The 20328-nt window shown below is 40.8% G+C and overlaps 1 protein-coding gene and 1 pseudogene across 1 annotated transcript in view; both read left to right on the top strand.

The window, feature by feature from the left end:
* Window positions 1-7443: 7443 nt before the first annotated feature.
* LOC150011404 (small ribosomal subunit protein eS17 pseudogene) lies at window positions 7444-7900 on the top strand (annotated as a pseudogene).
* A 3227-nt stretch (window positions 7901-11127) lies between these two features.
* Window positions 11128-20328, top strand: part of LOC150011403 (uncharacterized) — a 47929-nt gene continuing 38728 nt past the window's right edge. Inside the window, exon 1 of the mRNA XM_090275107.1 lies at window positions 11128-11358. Coding sequence (XP_090131233.1) covers window positions 11128-11358 — 231 coding nt within the window. The remainder of the gene's footprint in view (window positions 11359-20328) is intronic.

The raw sequence follows: 20328 nt of genomic DNA, 5'->3' as shown, positions 1-20328 counted from the left end.
CTTGTGTGATGTTTTGGTTTAGATGAAATGATCTAGCCCTTGCTGGTGTGGCTTAGTGGATTGAGTGCTGGCCTGCAAATTGAAAGGTCGCCTGTTTGATTCCTGGTCCCCACTGGGGGTCCGCGAGAGGCAAACAATAGGTGTTTCTCTTGCACATCGATGTTTCTCTCTTTCTTTCTCTTTTCCTTCCCCTCTCTTTAAAAATAAATAAAATTTAAAAAATCTTTTAAAAAATTATCTGTCAATCATTTATATTAGATGATTTTCAAAAATTTAGAAAGGTTACTAAACACAACTCTAAACCCTGGCTGGTGTGACTCAGTGGTTTGAGCATCAGCCTGTGAACTGAAAGGTTGCTGGTTTGATCCCCAGTCAGGGATCAATGTTTCTCTCACATATTGATGTTTCTCTCTCCCTTTCCTTCTCACTCCCTTCCCCTTTCTCTAAAAAATAAATAAATAAGATCTTAAAAACACATACACAGAGCTCTATTTTTTCTTAAGTATCCAGCAAAGTTACAATCACTGAATGAGAATTTCACAGTTGGAAAGAACATGGAAGAACTATTTAGTGTCACCTCTTTGTTTTACAAAGAAGAGAATTGTACTCCAGATCACTCCAGATTGGTTTAGTGACGTATCCAGGCACAGTGAACTACCTTCTTCAATCAAAGAAGTGAATCTCCTAAAAGAGAGTTGGGAAACCTGCTAGGATGATGTAAATCCATTTGTCCCTGGGATGGTGAGTGATAGGGACATGCACGTGATGGTTTGTTGAGGAAGTTGAGGAAGTACATAAATCTCTCCAGATAAATAGATAGTAGAGGACACTCTCGAATGTACAGGAAGAAGTAAAAAAAGGGAGAAGCTCCAGAGTCTGGCTAGAAAGATGGGGTGGGCAAGAGCTCTTGAGTTGTACATACTGTCAAAGTCAAAAGCATGGAGAAACATCTGGAAAGCAGGTAGTAAGCACAGGTGCAGAAAAACAACAAATGCACGGGGAGGGGGGGGGGTGAGAGGGGGATCAGTTACCAAGCACGGCCATGACTGCATGACATTGTTCAATTTTAATTAATTAGTTTATTTTCGACTCACCAACATTTGGAGCTTCTTACATTTGGGTATTTCCAAACATATGGATCTTGGTCTCTAGAAGCTGGAAAGTCTAAATATTCTTTACCGGCCCTGTGACAGTTAGGATGTAGATGCATGACCCTACTATATTTTGTACTTTTTAAAGTACTGTACATCTCTTTGTGAAAGATACATCAGCAAAACGTAGGGTTGAGAGTATAAACGGATGAGGGAGTCACTTGTGCTTGCCCGCAAGTGTTATAAATCCTCATCTATCGCCAAGCTCTTCTGAAGTCCCCCAAGGATTGAGTGGGCCACAGCTCTCCTCGCTCCATCTGGAGGAGTTTTCCTAAAATAACACCGCCAGTCTCTTTCTGACCCTGCAGGGGCTCCTCCCCTAGCGGTCGCTGTCTGCAAAGAGCATGTCTTCTCAGTACCTCGTGGCCATGCACTGAGCCTGTGGTCCAGGCTCTGGCTCTCTGAGACAGGTTAGTTATTTTAGAAAGTTAATTCCTTTCATCCAATTCAAAGGGGCCTTAGCAAGCTCACATTGATGGCCCCTGTTTTGTACACCTTCTCTAAATAGCTTTATCAGGATTAAATATGATATTTTAGCCTCTATATGCTTTACTCTTAGATGTTAATTAGTTTTGAGTTGGGACATAGAAAAGGTGTGTTGCGCACTACCCACTGAAACCCCTGACACATTGTATTATCTGTAAGCATTTAAAGTTAGAACCTCACAAAAAAATGCCTTTTAGGCTTATGTTTTACTACCCTGCAGGTGACAAGCTTTAAGCTGCAAAGGCAGTCCCATTCTAAGTATGCTTTAGTTTTGCTAAATGTGGTCGAGCACTGGGGACATCCTGGGGAGCTTTTTAGAAAAGCAGAATCCCCGATCTACAGGATCAAAATCTGCATTTTAACAAGTTCCCTGGTTGATTTGTGTGCATGTTAAAGTTTAAGAAGCATGGTACTGTAGAACCTTTTATGTGAGTTCTTCCATGCAGACTGTTTACAGAGACTAATTCTTCAGTCACTTCAAACTCTGCACTGACTCCTCAGATGAACAACTGAGCTGTATTTGTAACATCTGTTGACTCATCAAGAGCCAAGGAAAACCACTCAAATCATTTGTCTGTTTTTTAATTGACTATTGATGTTGCTCCCAATGTCCTCAACTCTGCCAGCAACTGTTAATAGTTTTGAAGAAATTTATTTTCTCTGGACACATTTCCTTGGCTGCTGCAAACAAATTTGATTTAATTAACTCACCATCAGTGCCCAGCTTCCCTCGCTAGGTTAATGAGTGTGTCACTCAGAAAGTTACTTTGATTGCATAGTCTCATTTTCCTGTTTAATTTTGTGACATAATTCTACTGTGATAAGAAATTCATTATAAAGTTTTAATTTTCTTTTTCTGATCATTGCTTTCCTGTGAGTTGGAAACACCATGATGTGAGCTTGACTGGATAACGTCAGTGTACAGGATAGTCTTTTGGCAGAGCTATAATGTCATACTAAACACAATGCTTTGCCAACTAACACAACAACAAAACAATCTTCCCTCCACTGTACCTTAAATGTGTGCCATTCAAAGCCATAGTTTACCAGCCTTGGAATAGACTCTTCAGTTTTGCCTATGGGTGGTCTAGCAGCATGGGAAGAGGGAAAGCCAGTTTTTCCTCATCCTGTTGGAGTTGTGATAAAACCAATAGTGGGAAGAGAGGGAGGTGCATGAGAGCAGAAACTATGGTTTGACTTCCTCTCTCATAGCTTTGGTCCAGAGGTAGAAGCCATAGGTTAGAATGGTGTGACTAAGGATAGAGTGGGTTCTAGCCTCACATCATCAGTCACTTGCACAATTTCACCTCCTGCATCCTTACTTACTCCTGTTTGAGGATGCTGCCTTTCAGGTTGCCTTGTGCTGAACTGATGGACAGCCGTACCAAAGCCAACTTGCTGATACAGCATCGTTACGCAGAGGGAGATCCCGGGGTTTTACCTTCCTGCACTGATGTATGTCCCCATGCTGCACAGGTCAGACGCAGGTAGAATCAACCAAGCCAAAAGAACACAGATCATATGACTACCAGCCAGAGATCCGAGCACCAGGTCCCTGCAGGGCACCAGTGACCAGATGGACCAGAGAAAACCTGATGCCAGCCAGCATGTGTCAAGAATTGTCATGAGACCAGGGCTTCTCACTTCTCTCCCCAAAGCTATAATACAACTGAGAATGTTCTATAGGGATTGTTTAAGTTACCAGAGCAAACTAAACTTTAAATCAGAATCTCACTTCCCCATTCCCGCTGATCAGAGGGCGGGTACGTGAGAGGGAACCAGAAGAGATAAAATCAAGTTAAATTATTGTATTTCCTTGAGAGGGTCACTGTGATTGAAGATATGTGACTTTGTTTATGGACTGTCTTTAATAGGTTGACACTCACCTGGAAGATTCTCCTTTTGACCCATTAAAAAAGCTTCCTGTTGTCCGGGCTGCAGATCCAGGTGAGGAGACGGAGAAGGCAGGCTCCCTGGGATAATGGTCGTTTCTCACTTTAATCAGTTTCCTCCTGAGTTAGGGAAATAAGACTGTTATTCTCAGCTGTTGACACATGAAAATCCTTTAATTAAACTCAGTCTGGCTATCGCCAGTCATCTCAAGCCAGTGACAAGGCAACAAGCTTTAAATAATCTAGATGTAACTTTTTTTTTTAATCGAGGGAATAATTAACCTGTGCAATTCATGGTTATAGAATCTCATAGAGATAAGGTAGCTATTTTTTTTTTTTTTTAAAGCCAGCTTTCAGCCTTACTCTGGATAAGAGTGGCCTCCACTGGGACACAGCATGCCAGGAGGATGCTTCCCAGTTCTGTAGATGCTTATGGTAATTGTCAGAAAGGAATGTGAGAACAAGGAATTTCCTCCCACTGGGCAAGCACAAAACACAGTTGAACAGAAACACTGCAAGGGACGTGGGAGGGGACCATTGGCCTGAAACAGGCTGCAGGACCGTGCTGAGTCAAAGATATCATAAGAGGAAGGAAGTAAATATGCACCAAAATCTTCTCCTTTGGTTCGTCCTTGGCAAAACAAAAAGGCCTGCCAAGTCTTGGTTAGCAGACTGGGCTAACCACAGACCTGCTTTCTCTGCTGACCTCAGAACTGAACGGGGCTGGGAAGTCATTAGGGAAATGTAGCCCTAATGGCCTAACTCTCCTATCTCCAGGTCAGCAGACATGGAGCATGGACCACAGACCAAGTTTTCCTCCTAAATATAGGAACTTACCTGTCCTCACAAGAGACTTCTATTAGGAGGACAGTGCCTTCAGTTTGACATGGAAGTTACAGGGCTGACGAGGAGAATTCATAATTCCTTTACTTCTGCCTTGTTTGCTGAACCACAGGAGGTAACAAAAGGGATCATCCACTTTACAAAGACCTGGAGGAAAATTTAGATATATTGTTCTCCACATTCGTGTTCGCCTTTTTTGCTCTCTTAAGTGAAGGGAGAGCTTCCTAACGAAGCATTTAGATCTAGCTACCTTGATAAGGATTGGCTGGAATGAATCTGGCATTCGTTTGTGGGTAGGAAAAAAAACTCTTAAAGAAACCCTCATTCCATGTAGCTCAGAGTATTCACTGTCTGCACCATCTCCTTAAAACAACAATAACAAAATCAGGTCTTTGTTGCTGTGGTGAGAGCCAGCCTATGAAGTCTCACAGACACCTTTTCTTTCTCTAGTTTGGGCTGGGAAGAATAGATCTTACTTACCCTTTAGCAATTGGATTGCCTTCCTTGCATTGCTTTTTGTCAATGTTTTTAAATGATTTTTCCTTATTTGCTGACTAGTGAGATTAAGTAGCATTGGGCTATTTATGACAAGTGACTGTGTGTGTTACTGTGCAATCCCCTGGCAGAGTCTTCTGTAGTGGGCAAAAAAAGAATCATAGTAAAAAGAGGGAAGACAAAGAACAGCTCTAATGAGGATGGAAGAAATTGCTCCCTAGCTTCATGATTACTCACCTGTGTGTTTAACCTGCATTAAGGCTCAGGTATTCAATCCTCCTCTTTACCTTGGTGTATTGGAAAGAAATGGGCTTGAAATCCAGAGACCTTGGTTCGAATTCTGGCTTTGCAACTTGTATCATTATTACATCTCTTACTTAACATCTCTAAGATTTCTTCATCACCTATAAAATGGCATTAAAAATGGCCATTGACAAAAATGTTGGGAAAAATAAAGGATTTAAAATCCCTGCCAAATATTTTTTCATTAAATGTTTGTTGAATCTGAATGATATTGAACACAGTCTTATCACCATCATTTAGCATTCTGAAATATCTTGATTTTCTCAAAAACAGAGATTTTTTTTTGGCTGTTAAAAGTTCACAGTTGAAGGAAATACCCAACTCCCCAGAGACACTGAAGCCAGTTTACCAAGAATTTTGAATGATTCAGCCAGAAAGGTCAGTGGTAAAAGGAAAGGATTACATTGGGGAACACAATTTTTGTTCAATTAGATCTGATACTTGTCTTTGACTAACTTTTGGCATCTGAATCCGAAAATGACCCCAGTTTTTCTCTATCACGTCAACTTTTTAACGTACAGGATACCGTCCCTTTGTCCCCAAAATCATACAAAATGTACATACAAAGGAAAATAAAGAAAAAATTACCTGAATATAATGTTTATTAGAGTTATTTTATTCATATAAAGGCTATATATTGTTACTATAAGTCAAGTTGTGTACAAGTAGTAAAGTTCTGCTACCAAACAGACATATTAAGGTATTTTATCTTTTCAAATGACAGGCTAGGAAATGCCAAAATGAGATACTTGAAACAGTCTCCTTCAGTTGGCAAAGCTTTAACAAATTGCTTCATAAGGCCCAGTTTTATGTGCAGAGGTGGGGATATAATGTTCTGTCAACAAATGGCTCATGTAGAATGTTTGGATCACTAGATTTGAGGTCAGATCTTGGAGGCTAGTCCAACTTCACCCAATGCTTCTCATGAGCTCTGCTGTCCCACATTCACGGAAAACAGGGATACTTGGTATATCTGTGTTGCTGACCAAGAAGGAAACAGACCATTTTAAGGTCAACACAGATGATCCAATTGTGCTTGTGATATTGCAACAGATCAATGACTCTCTTTATGTCTTTATATTCTTCACAAAAACAAACTGAATGGCCAACTGGGACTGCACCAAATAAATTGCCATTGTGGATGAGGACACACTTCAAGCTCCGCTTTGAGCTAACGATGAATGTCGCCATTCAATTGTGTTATAGATTGGAATTCCCAATTCCTCCATTAAACCATGTATGTTATGGCAATTCACAAAGCCACCATCACTTTGAAAGTACTGCAGAAATGCACTCTCTCTTGATCAAAGGTAGGATGCCTTCGCTCTTTTTTCAAGCAAGTTTTTCTCGTGTAGTCTTGATGCTAGGAGTTCTGAAGCCTTTTTTGGATAGTCCCAAATCTCATGCCAAATCACTCAACTATTGCTGATCAAATCACTTACAAACTGAGTCATCTTCAATTTCAAAATCTTCATCGTTGTTGTCACTTAGTTCTTCACCACACTCCTGTTTTTTGAAAGAGGGTAGTCCAGTGAAAACTGGCATTGGGATTTCAGCTGAATGAGGCACTGGGCATACAGCTGATGGTAGACTAGGATACTCTATTTTACATTTATTTTTCATGTTATATCCTGACATTTTCACTATACAAAAGTAACAGTCACTTGAATGATCTCTGGGCTCTCGCCAAACCATAGGTATACCTAAAGGCAATTTATCACGTGTTCCCTTTGTCCACATCTGTAAACTCTTGACACACTGCTTGTACACCTTGTGAGGGGCCCAAGACTTATCTTGATCACCCAGTTTTACTTTAAAATATGCAAAATAGGCTTGCCTGACAAATGTGCTCATGTTTGTCCTTTGGGAATGGTGAAACTGCCACAGATACAACAAAATGAATCAGGGTTGTTTAGGCACTTACAACAAGAAATAGCAGAAGCAGACATGATCTGAAGGAAAGGAAATAAGTATGCATGTAAATTAAAAAATAAATTCTGCTAACTTCTTGTATACAGACAAGAACTCGGACTACACTTCTGAATATAATTTACTATATAGAGCGGCACACAACCTCTCACTACACTTTCTCATGTGTAACTGAATAGCCTAGACAAGTATAAACCTGTCACTAGTTTCTAAGGTCGTCCCCCTCCCCTCCCCACTTGAGGGAGGTTTGCTCTCAGCGAGTAGGAGAGCACTAGTGCCTCCCTCAATCCAGGCTCAATCCAGCCTAGAGTGGTCGCATTAAGATAAGCTGTACACACCAGGGACCCGCCGACATGGTCCGCGTTCGCACCAAGACCGTAAAGAAGGCGGCCCGGGTCATCATCGAGAAGTACTACACGCGCCTGGGCAATGACTTCCACACCAACAAACGCGTGTGCGAGGAGATCGCCATTATCCTCAGCAAGAAGCTCTGAAACAAGATAGCGGGCTGTCACGCATCTGATGAAGTGGATTCAGAGAGGCCCCGTGAGAGGCATCTCCATCAAGCTGCAGGAAGAGGAGAGAGAGAGGAGAGATAATTACGTGCCGGAGGTCTCAGCCCTGGATCAGGAGATCATTGAAGTTGATCCTGACACTAAGGAGATGCTGAAGCTCTTGGACTTTGGCAGTCTGTCCAACCTGCAGGTCACTCAGCCTACAGTTGGGATGAATTTCAAAACACCACGTGGAGCTGTTTGAATCCTTCTGTTGTGCTGTAATATTATCAATAAACCATTGACGGCCAAAAAAGAAAAAAGATAAGCTGTACAGAAAAACTTGACATGATAGAAGAAAACTAACTGCAGTTTTGAAATCAGCATGCCTATTTAAGTCTAAAACAGCTGAAAAATCAAACTCAACAGGATTATGTTAAAAATTGTTCCCCTGTGTTATTCAGGGGAGCACATGGTATGTTACTTCTTATGTTTGTGACTTGTAGACACTTATTAAAGAATCAGCCATACTACAGTGAAGGGACCAAAATTCTGCCACTCTGAAGCTGCTTTTGAGGATATTGATTTTAATCTGTTTATTAAGAAACAAAAGACTCAGAAAGATTCTTCAATCCTTCCCCCTTTTTTGCCCAAGAGATTGAGACAGAGAAACATGCTTCACTCAGGAAGGAAAGTTCAGGACCTTAGCCTGATTTGAATTAGGTATAGTAAATAGAGAGCTTCAGACAGCTTCCTGTTAGCTAGGTACCTCCTGTCCCATTGTTTCTGAGTTGCATAGCAAGTCTTTCCCTGCCATGTATGTTCTCCTCTTCCTCAACTACCTGAAACTCGCCCATTCTCATTTTTAAAATCTAATATCCCATTCATTCCACCCTTTTTCCTTTGTCCAGGAATGTCTTATATGCCCAAGGCTGCCTCATTGTTTTGGTGTTTTCATGAAATTATCTGCCTGTATGAATTCCTCATGTGCATGTATTAAATTTTGATTTTTCTCCTGTTAGTTTGTCTTTGTTAATTTGATAGTTAGCCCAGACAAAAGAACACAGAAGGTGGGAGAAAAAGTATTAATATTTTCTTAACTCCCACCACAGCTTTAGATACTTCTATCTTCAAGGTAACAGAGTCGATTCATTGGCATACAAAAAATGACACAGAAGTAAGTTATTCTATCTTCTTATGTTGCTTGATAGTTTTTAAAAAATTCTCACCCATTTGGTGAATCTCATAGAAATTTTATTTTTCAGATTAAAAAAATCTATTTCTTTGCAACATCTTTTAATGCCTTTGACACTGTTACTGAGACCCTAATGTTAGTGTCTGCCTGCCCGCGTGCACCGGCTCAGAGAAATGCATGAGCACAAATTTGCAGTATAGAAAGAAAAACAGTTTAATATTGATTCAGCCAATCCAGAGATGGGGAGCTTATGCTCTAAAGACCCAACTCCAGGATGGTGTGTAAGCTACAGATTATTATATAGGGTGAAGTCAAAAGACACTGTGGGTTGGGGGACTCCCAGTTGTGTTGGGAGCTGATTGCTCAGAGGTGAGGTAAGAGTAATGAATCATTTTTTCAGGTCTTGAGGGCAGTTCTGAGGTCTGTGGCCAGGTGACTCTGTCTGGTTGTATGGGAAAGTAGTCAGGGGATTGTTCCACCTTAGGGCTCAGGAGCTGAAACATAACTTAGGTCAAGATATTATCTTTAGCCTGCCAGGGATTGGGACCTGTGACCTCGTCAGGTCTACTGCCTGGGGGTTGCTGATTATGGGGGGGGGGAAGGAGGGAGGAGAAGGCTAGGTCTCTGAGGCTGAGGGGAGATGATTTATAGAGCTAAGATGTAAAGCTAAATTTAATCAAAGTCATAATGACCCTTGGTTTCAACATATGTGACTAACATCCTCTTTCTCCCAAAACAATATTCATTTGAACATATTTGGCTAAGAGCATGTGGAATTCTAAATAAGTTTCACTTCAGATCATACAGAAAATCATACAGAATTTGTAGACTTCAAGAGCCTTGGAATTTAGTAAAGAGGAAAACAAAAAATGTCTATGACTTGTACTTTGGCCTGACTTCCCCTGATCTCTCATTTTCTTGCCCAGATGTTAAAGACACAAGAGCACTGTTATCAGGGGAACAACTTCTCTAGCTGTTTGTGCATCAACCACAGGATCACCTCTCAACTGGTACTTTCTGGGCTCCCTGCTGCCACGGGGCCTCTCCTGGGAGCCTAAGTAAGGACATAGGTTTGGGGCTTCCACCTACTGGTCACACTGATAATCTAAAAGTTACAGGTAAATTATATGTCATATGGTGAAACCTAGGCCTAAAGAACCAAAGCAAAGAATTCTTGGCCCATACCCTGACTCCAGCTCGCTTTCTCAGCCACATTCGCTGTGTTCCGCACCTGTCCCTCCTCCCTGGTTTTACCCAGGTAGGCACTGTAATGCTGTTCAACAATATTATACTCTCCAGAAACTTAAATGTCTTGACATTCAATCCTAATATAAAAAAATAAGCAGGGAAATAAAAACGGACTTTTACAATGATTATAAATACAGCAATAGAAAAAAATTATACCTTTCCATTGTATGCACTGTAAGGTTAGTATACTTTAACATTCAACAATAAGATTTGTTGAAGGAATGAAAGACAGCAGCAGCTTTCAGTGTGGGAAGAATTCATGGAGGAGATGGGAATCCCTTATCTTCTTGAATGTGAAGGAGAATAAGATGGAGGAAGTCTGTGGTAGGACATTCTGGGAACATGGAAAAGCATGACAAGAAAGGTACTCACATGATAAAGAAGAGGTTGCTTGGATTCCCTAAGCAGATATCAGGAATTTTACAAATATTTTTTCCTATTATTTTAGTTTTTAATAGTTTTTTAAAGTATACAGTGTAAATTTTGACATATGTTTATGCCAGGAAAGCCATTGCCACAATAAAGATAATAAACATATCCATCAGTTCCCAAAGGTCTCTTGTGTCCCTTTGCAATTCGAATTCTCTCTGGTCCCTCCCCACTCAGACAACCAGTGATCTGCTTTCTGTCACTATAGATGAATTTGCATTTTCTTAGAATACTAACACATTTAAAATGTTTTATTTTAAAATAATCTCAAACTTAATAGAAAAATTTTAAGACTAGCACAAGAATTTCCATACATTCTTCATCCTGATTCTCCAATTGTAAAAATGTTACCACCTTTATCTTATCATTCTATCTATATACTTATACATATTATTGTTACTATTTTTTCTGAACCAGTTGAGAACAATGATGCCCCATTACCTTTTATTACTTCAATGTAATTTCCTTAAAGCATGAACACAATATAACCAGAGTGAAGCCCTCAAGACCAGGAAGTGAATATTGCTGTAATACTGCCATCTAATCCACTCAGCATGGATTCTCCCTTGGCTCTGGAGGTCATCCTTGACCTTAAAAGACAGGTCCAGCTGAATCCCCTAAGGGTGTTCTGTCTCTTGGGCGTACTTTTCCAAATCCAGACAATGGCCTTTAGTCTCTCAGGCTGCTGCTTTAAGAGGCAGAATCTGTTACTACCTCGGAATCCTGAAAAGGTGCTGCTGTGTGGACAAGGCAGGAGGATCTGGGGCGTGGCTAAGGTGCACAGCGGACGGGGGCTCTGCATCCCCTACCCACCTCCAACCTGGCTGTGGCCCAGGAGCAGCCGGCTGCTCTATGCCACTCACTGCTACCAGGAACACAGGAAATGGGGGTGGGTAACTTCTGATTTTTGACTGAGGATATGGAAAGTCATGCTGCAAGAATCAAAAGTAGAGAATTTTCTAAGCCATTTGCGAACTGCATTTCCAAGGCATTTGCTAAATGTATCCCAGTAGCAGCAGTGCAGCAGCAGAAGCCCCCAGAAAAATCCAAAGAAGCATTAGTCTGTGCAGTGTTAACACCTGTTCTATGAACACTTTCCTAAAGAAGGCTGGAGGCTGGTGACTCCCCACCATGGGCAGGGAGCAGTAGGGAGAGGAGGGTCCGAAGCTGTGCTTTGTGTATGGCTTGCTTATAAAGACTCATGCTGTTTCCTGCCTGAAGGAAGCTATGTGGTCTCTCTGGGGTACTAGGAAGCCTTGGATGGGACTAGTTCAGCTTAACCCTTGTTCATCATTGAGTTATTGCTAGCTCTATTCAGTTTGCCACATTTTTTTGGTGTATGTTTTGTTTTTTTTAATGTGTTTTATTGATTACAGTGTTACATTTGTTCCAATTTCCCTTCCCTCTGCTCCCCTCCACCCGATGGCCCCCCTCCCTCCCCTTGTCCCCCCCTTTTAATCCATGTCCATTGGTTGTGCATATAGTTCTTCTCAACCTCTCTCTGTCTATTCCATTCCCTCCTATGATGTTTCTTAATTCCTATACCATCTCCCTCCCTCTCCCCCTTCCCCCTCCCTGCTGACCTCCCCCCAATATGCTCCCCATACCTACAGTTCTTTTTCCACTCTCGTTGCCTATTTAGTTTGCCTTTGTTTCGATTCCCTAGCTTCTGTTGTTGTTTCTTGTGATGCAGTTTTCATTTTAGTGTTCATAGTTTTGATCCTCCTTCTTCTAAACCAGTCCCTTTCACATCTCATATAACAGTGGTTTGGATCTAATGAACTCCTTCAGTTTTATTTTGTCCTGGAAACACTTTCTCTGCCCTTCTATTATGAATGACAGCTTCACTGGATAAAGTATTCGTGGTTGTAGGTTTTGGATTTTCATTACTTTGAATATTTCTTGCCAGTCCCTTCTTGCCTGCAGGGTCTCCCTTGAGAAGTCAGCTGATAGTCTAATTGGGACCCCTTCGTACATGATTCTTTTCTTCTCTTTTGCTGCTTTTAAGATTCTCTCTTTATCTTTAACTTTTGACATTTTGATTATAATGTGTCTTGGAGAGGTTCTCCCTGGGTCCAGTTGTTTTGGAACTCTCTGTGCTTCCTGGACCTGTAAGTCTATTTCCTCCCCCAAGTTTGGGAAGTTCTGCTTTATTATATTTTCACTTCATTTTTCAATTTCTAGTTCATCTTCTTCGCCCTCTGGCAGTCCTATAATTCGTATGTTGGATCTCTTATAGCTGTCCCAGAGGTTTCTGATCCTCTCATCATTTTCCTTGCTTCCCGTTTCCTCTCTCTGCACTGGTTGACTGTTTGTTCCTTCTCTATGTTCTGGTTTGTTGATTTGAACTCTGGATTTTATTTCCTCACCATCTGTCTCGTATGTGGTTTTGTTCCTTTCAGTATGAGTGTTTTTCAATTCTTTCTCATCTTTTTCCAGATCTTTTGTTAATTCTGTAAGCCACCTGATAACAATGGCCCTGAACTGAGCCTCTGACAGGTTTCTTATTTGTTCATCTGTCAGGTTCTCCATCTGTTGCCTGGTGAGCTGTGCCACCGGGATTTCTATAGTTGTCTACCTCATTTTGACAGATGCGTTTTGTTTTCTTGGGCCGGCTGTAGGGGGCAGTGCCTGTGTACTCGTCACAACCCAGTGACGGGCGGCGATCCGCAACCTATTTCGCAGCCCTGTGGCGCTTTGTGTGGGGGCGGGGGTCCAAGATGAATTCACACAGTTATTCCGCTAGGAGACCGGGATCCGTCCTCCCGCCTTCTGGGCCTCACCGTTCGAGGTGATGCGGTGGTTACTTTTCCCAGCGTTGGGGTTGCGAGTCGCCGGGGTTTGACTGCAGCCGGGACTGTTCTCCCTGCTGCTGTCCCTGGTGCGACCGCAAACAGCACCGCCCACTTTCGCCCCTCCTACCTGCCCAAAGGGCGCCGCTGGTTTATAACTTCATACGTTGGGCTTCCGTGTCGCTTTATTTTCTGGAATTTCTAGTTATCTTTTGTTTTGAAGTAGTTGTATTCCTCTCTAGTTGTAGAGGGAGACCGAGCGTGTCCGTGTAAGCCTCCATCTTGGCCGGAAGTAGCTGGTGTATGTTTTTACTGTTTTCTGGGCTTGTGTTTAATCTTAAAGGGTTGATAGATGGGAGCAAGTCTGTCTTTGTCCTAAAAATGCTCACAGTCTGCCTCAGGGTTAAGATCAATGCTGGCTGAGTACCCACTAGACACACTAAGAATGCACTTGAGAAGCTAAGAAAGCACAGGAATAAAGTTTTTTGTTTGTTTTTGTTTAAAAGAATGACAAAGCATAAAAGCCTTAATTGTAGAAACTCTGAATGTTATTATTTAATTTTTAGTACACCAAAATATTTTAAGATGTGTAGGTTTCAACCTGGCCCTGTAGCTGGTATGAAAAGTATGTACACAAATAACTCTAACATAAAACAGAATGTGATCAATACCACAGGAAGTACCAAAGTGCCAATGTATTGAGAGATGTATGGAGGAAGCAGTATTGAAGTGGACCTGATGGTTAGGTAGGAGGGGTTAGAGCACATGATCTCTAAATCTATTTGAATTCTTTACTACTATTTGCAACAAGGGGGTGGGCAAGACAGGCAAGGATACTCCAGGCAAAGAGACTATCTTGGGACCCCAGAGGAATTCTGGGGGAACTATGAGGTTTTTCCTGTGCTGGGAAAAAAAAAGAGTCAAGGATCTCAGGGCCCAGGCTGGTCTAGTTTGCTGCAGCAGAAGAGGTCCTTAGATCTCTTCTACTCTCCTCAATCCCAGACATTGCTTCCAATAGGAATGTCAGGATAGACTGCTTTCTTTTTCAAAGGGCAATTGGCCAAGGGGGAAAGGTCAGGCTTGTCCAGCCTGTATGTGACCCTCCTAGGGAACAGGGGAACCACAGTATGGCTTTCTTGTTTAATGTGCCTAGTGCCCAGATCAACAATCTGTGTTCCTAGACTGCATCTGTTTACTTAGATTTGACCTTTAAAGGATGACATTTGAGCATGCAGAGCTGAGCTTCCTGCGCAAAGTACAATGAGTTCATAACTGTGTCCAGAGCTACAGACATTCCCTTTTGTGTGTGAACTGCATGACCAATGTGGCTGGCCTCATTAAGAATGAAATGAGGACATGGGAATGTTTTCAAGGCATCAACTAGTATTGCTTGGACAGAGGAGAGCCACCGTGTGAAAATACCCCAAAGCTTCCTCTTGGGGCAGGGCAGACTAAGCTCCAGGGGTGGCTGTCCTCAGCACCTCCCAGATATTCACTTTATGCATCCTGGTGCTGACAACACCTGTGTCTCCCTTGTGCCCTTACACATTACTGAAATTTCCATGTGCATTTTATTCACGGGGTTATGATGGTTTCTTCCTATCCAAATTTACTTCCTCCTTGATCTCATTCCTTTGGCCTGTTTCCATCTAGCACGAAAGCCAATATTATTAACATAGGGAAATTGGTAGTAACTCAAGGGGTACAGTCCTAGGAGCCACCCGACCTGTTGACAGAAGTCATGTGTAGTCACTGCAAGGGAAGTATATGTAAACACACCACAACAAACTCAACAGAGCCATTTAAAGATGAAGATGAATAGTGTTACCGGATAAGAAGTTCAAACATAAAACATTTGCAAATTTAAAACATACATACCTCTTCCTCTTCGGGACTTGCAAACATAGGTTTGCATAATAATTCTAGATGCAGTTAGCTCAGGAAGAAAGTGTTAGATATTAAAAACTGTTAACTATTCATGGACCAGCATAAACTGAGTCACTGGGAGGAGGGCGTTTTTAGGTTTGCTATGTTTCTTATCTCCACTGCTCCCCTGAACATACACATTTACTCCAGGTTAATATTTGAGATTATCCAACACTTGTATGTGTATGCAGAGACTAGGGAAGAAGAGCTTGAGTTGGTAACAAAAAGCCCTCTGTGTGACCATGGGAAATTTACTTGACATCTTTCAATTTGTGTTTTCTCACTTTTAGAATGAGGAGGTTAGACTACACCTTCTTCCCTTTTTAACAGTCAGGGGTTAACAGAAGAAAACACGGTGTAGAATAGTAAATACTGCCTCAGGATTGAGTATTGGCTATGATCCTCATAGTTATGTGATATGAACTCCATAATTTCTTCTCTGGACCTCACTTCATCTGTCATATTATGGGATAGGCCTCTTTATTTCTAATTGTTCCACTGAACCCTAATGTTTTGTATTTTTCCTCAGGGCACAAATCTTATCTTTCCCTTTTTTTGTGTGTTCTATTCCCTGGTTGGGAGCAAAGGGGTAGGTGTGGGGAGAAACCTAATATTCATTATCATTAATTTTCTCTCTCTCACTCTCTCTGTTTTACCCTCTCTCTTCTTTTTCTTTCTCTCCCCTCACCCACCCTCCCCAACTTTCTCTCCCATTGTTCTGCTAGATAACTGGGAAAGTTTCCTCATAAATGAATTTGCAGACACAGCTTCTTCCCGAAAGGTAGCTCTGGATCAGGGCAGAAGTGGCAGATATCCTTAGATCTGTACCTTGTTTGTTTTTAAGACAGTTTACCTTAAGCCCTTTGGCTTGCAGGTGGTTAGGCTCCCTAGCTGCCAACACATTGAGCTCTGTATTGCTTAGGAATAGGTTTTTATGAGAATGATATAAAAAACCTAAAGTAACAGTGGCTTTAAAAAATAGTTTCCTCCTCCTTCTCAGGCAATAGTCCAGAATTTGTAGTCCAAGCCTCGGGTGGCAGCTCGGAGCCATGAAGTCCTTGGGGTCCCGAGCTCCTTTGGCCTCCCTGCTTCTGCATCCCTAGTCTATAGCCCCCCACCCTTTGATTCAGGCTGGATAATGAGGAGGGAGAAGAGGTTTGGGAACTGCCATACTACCCTTATGTTTACATCCCACTGGCCAGACTGTCAGTCACATGATGATACCCAGCTGCAAGGGAGGCTGGGAATTGAAGTCTCCCTTCTGGAAAGCGATAGGTCCAGGAAAAAAATTGAAGACCCCATCACCTTGCTAGAAAGGAAGAATGGGTACTGAGAACAACTAGCCATTTATGCCACTCACTCAATTTTTTTAGTGAGGGTGAATATGTTCTTTTAATAGTTAGAAACCAGAGGGGGGGAGGGAATCTTAGAACCTCCAATATCTAGCGTCCTCTTATTTCTCTTCATTCTTTCTTATCTGAAGAGACTTCTCAATACTCCTATTAGGCATGCCATCTCTCAAGAACTCCAAACCATTCATGTATGTACTTATCTATAAATGTTTGCTGAATACATGCCCTATAGTTGTATTAAACTGAAGAACTAGAAAGGTAAATGAGATATGTCCTTTCCCTAAGGAGCCCACAGTCTAGCAGACAGAAGCAGACATATAGACCGATTGCCCTGAATTGTTATGGAAATGCTGACAGACACTTGAACTAGGTATACTGTGTTCTAATAAAAGTAGTTTAGTCTAAACTTCAGAAATAGATGGAGAAGGGGTAAGGAAAAAAAGAAGTTTCTGTTAAACTAAGTGCATAAAGTTGAATTCCTTGGACGAAGGAGACAGGGCATGGTGTCTGCTTTTCTTTTCTTTTTTTACTTCCTCCTCTGTGACTAATGTTTTGCTTCTAACAACTTGCACGTAAACAGATCAACTTGGCTTCTGTTCTATTAAAAATATTGTATCCTTGGCTAAGCTCAAGTTACCAACTTGCAGGTTCATATACTTTGTGATTCCTATAACCTTGCCTCTTTGAGAAATTAGAAAAAATAAAATTAATTAGTGAAGGCAATGAATTGCAGAAATGCTTTAATTCTAGGTACAGGTTACAGAATATGGCACAATGTGAACCCTGGTGGGAGTCTGGAGAAGGGGTGAAGCAACTCTTTTTCCATGGAGAAATACTGGATTCTGTACAAATGTAGTTGTAAATAAAATAATGGAATATGGCTTCACATTTACTGAATTGTTGAGCCATTGTTTAAAGAGTCTATTTTCCTCCTCTAGTTTCATAGAGGGAAATTAAGGGAAAACTGAGACATTTATGAGCAATAAAATTTGATGTTTAGAAGAATATTATTTATCATGTATAGTGTATAACTATAAAAAAGATTTTAAAATGTTCAATTCACCACAAATATTCAAGACTACTTAAGTTCTTTCAGTTAGACCACCCCACGTGAACTTTCCAGTTCTTACAAATTCTTTCCCATAGATTTTTGTTGACTAAGTTAGCAGAAAATTCTTCATTTTTTTCTAGGTTTTCAAATTATGCATTTTTCCATATATAAATCTCATCTGCATTATTTTTACTTTCCAATTTAAATTCCTTGGAGAATATCTTTTTTCAAGTATAAAATTTAATTTTATAATAGGTGTTCATTATTTAATAAAGCAAGATGAACCATATAAAGCAGAGTTTCATAATTTTTTTCAATAAAGGACCAGAGAGTAAATATTTTAAACTTTGCGGTCCCCTTACAGTCTTTGTTGCATATTTATCTTTGTTTCAGTAGTCCCTCTATATCGTGGTTCACTTACTGCAGACTCACTGTATCGCAGGATTAAAAAAAATATTATATTTAATTATTGATCACGGATTTTTCTCTATAAGGTTAATAAGGGACTGGGAACGGTTTATAAGTGTGTGGGAAGAGTTTATAAATCCTTAAAATATATATAAATACAAAAATAAATGTAAGGTTCCTACTTCACAGATTTTCACCCATCGCGGGGTGGGGAGGGTGGTCTAGAACGTAATACCCGCGATAAGTGAGGGAATATTGTACTCTTTTAAAGCAAACCTTAAAAATATAAAAACCATTCTTAGCTTGTGGGCCATACAAAAATAGGCTTCCTTTGACCTGTGGATTTTAGTTTGCCAACCTCTAAAAGCCTTTGAGATATTAATTTAAAGCTGTTTATTAAGAAACAGAAGACTCAGAAAGAAACTTTGACCCTTCCCCTCTTTCTGCCCAAGAGATTCAGACAGATAAACCTGCCTCAGGAAGATCTTAGCATTTTTCTTGCCATGTATGTCTCCTTCTTTCTCAACTACCTGTAAATCGTCCATTCTCACTTCAAAAATCTAATACTCCATTAGTACCCCACTCCCCCTGCTTTGTCCAAAATTATACCCAATGATGCCTCACTGTCTTCGGAATTTCCATGCTTATGTGTGAATTTTCTATGTGGATGTATTACACTTTGATTTTCTCCTGTTAATCTGTCTGTTAATTAGCCCAGTCAGAAGAACATAGTGGGTGGAAAGAAAAGTATTAATATTTTTCATCCCCACACCCTGATTTCAAAATCATGCATACATATAAATAACTATAATACAAAGCAGATACATTAATGCTATATAACAGAAGTACATGTGTGGATATGCAGAATTTGGCTCTCTCCCAGTGTTCTTTTTCCTAGCAATGGTATCATTTATTATCCACGCAAATATGAAGTCAGAGACTTTCTCATCCTTGAAATGACCCTTCTCGTTTCCCTCACTCCTTGTAATCTACTATCAGATGCAGCTCAGAGAATCAGAGAAATGTGAGCACTACCTGCTTCATGATACTAAGGAATTGTTTATATTTTAGGTGTGGTCATAGCAAAAATCATTTGGACTCTGTTCTATCAATCTAATTTGTCAGTATGATACTATATCAGTTATTATAGCTTTATTTTATTTAACAATGAACACAAAAATTTAAATTCATGAGTGCTATAATTTGATACCTTTCCTTGCAGCTCAGGAATTGCTTGATGGGTCTGTCTTCATAGATTAATTTAAGGCTCTCCCCTTAGTCTTTTATTAGTCCCAAACTTCAAGCTCTCCTCTGGTGATGTAATCCTCTTCCATAGCTTCAACTATCACCAATATGCTGTCAGTTATCAAATCCATCTGTCCTGTGTCAATAATCAAATACCTGACCAACTACTAGCATCTTCACTGGAATGTCACCACAGACCCTAATGTAATATGCACACTTCCTGTTATCTTCCGTGAGTGATAGCTCAAAGATCACTCCCATCATCAAAGTCAAACAACTGAGATTCATCTATCTTTCCTCCCTTTCTCTTACCCCCTTTGTTTAGTCAGGTTCCAAATCCTAAGGAGCCTGACTCCTTTATATTTTAAAACATTTGCTCCCATCCAGATTTATACTTTCTTGTTCTGGTCCCCATTATCTCTTACATAGATGATTAAAATGTTTTTCTGCCTATTTTATCTGCCTGTACTGCACATTTCACTTTTATGTTTTGACCTTTCCAGAATCTAGCCCCTCACTTTCTATTTGGGGGATTCTCTAATTGTGCCCCAATATGAGTTTGCTTTCTTCAATAGTAAGAAAATTTTAAATGACCAGATGGCCGCACGGTATCCTGATTACATCTGTCAGCTTTTCCTGCAGCTAGAGGTGGTTACGTCACCAAGTTATGGACATTGGCTTACAAGTGGGAGTGAAATATGCAACTTCCAGCTTGTACTCTTAAAAGAAAGAAGCATGCTGTCTCTCTTATTCTCTCCTTCTTCCTGTGGCTAGAATGGCAAAGTGGTGGTAGGAATTGGAGCAGTTCTCTTGGACCACGAAGTGGAAACTATGTGTGGGGGATTGCAGAGTAAAAATCCAGGGAGTTGGGTCAGTGCTGGTTTCACAGAGAAGAGCTGCCCAAACAACCTGTGCCTTCACATGAAGAGAAATGAGTATTGTTTAAGTCAATATTAATTTCGATCTTTGTTGCTGCAGCCAAACACGTACCCTAAGTAATACTTTATTTATGAGGTCACAGCTCCCTAGCAACCAAGGCATGGGCAGATGGCTGCCACTGGGGTGACTAGCGCTAACTCAGGAAAACAG

Source organism: Furipterus horrens, unplaced genomic scaffold, assembly GCF_987537825.1.
Source record: "Furipterus horrens unplaced genomic scaffold, mFurHor1.1.pri manual_scaffold_4, whole genome shotgun sequence".
NCBI lineage: Eukaryota > Metazoa > Chordata > Mammalia > Chiroptera > Furipteridae > Furipterus > Furipterus horrens.
This window is presented reverse-complemented; position numbering and strand designations above follow the sequence as displayed.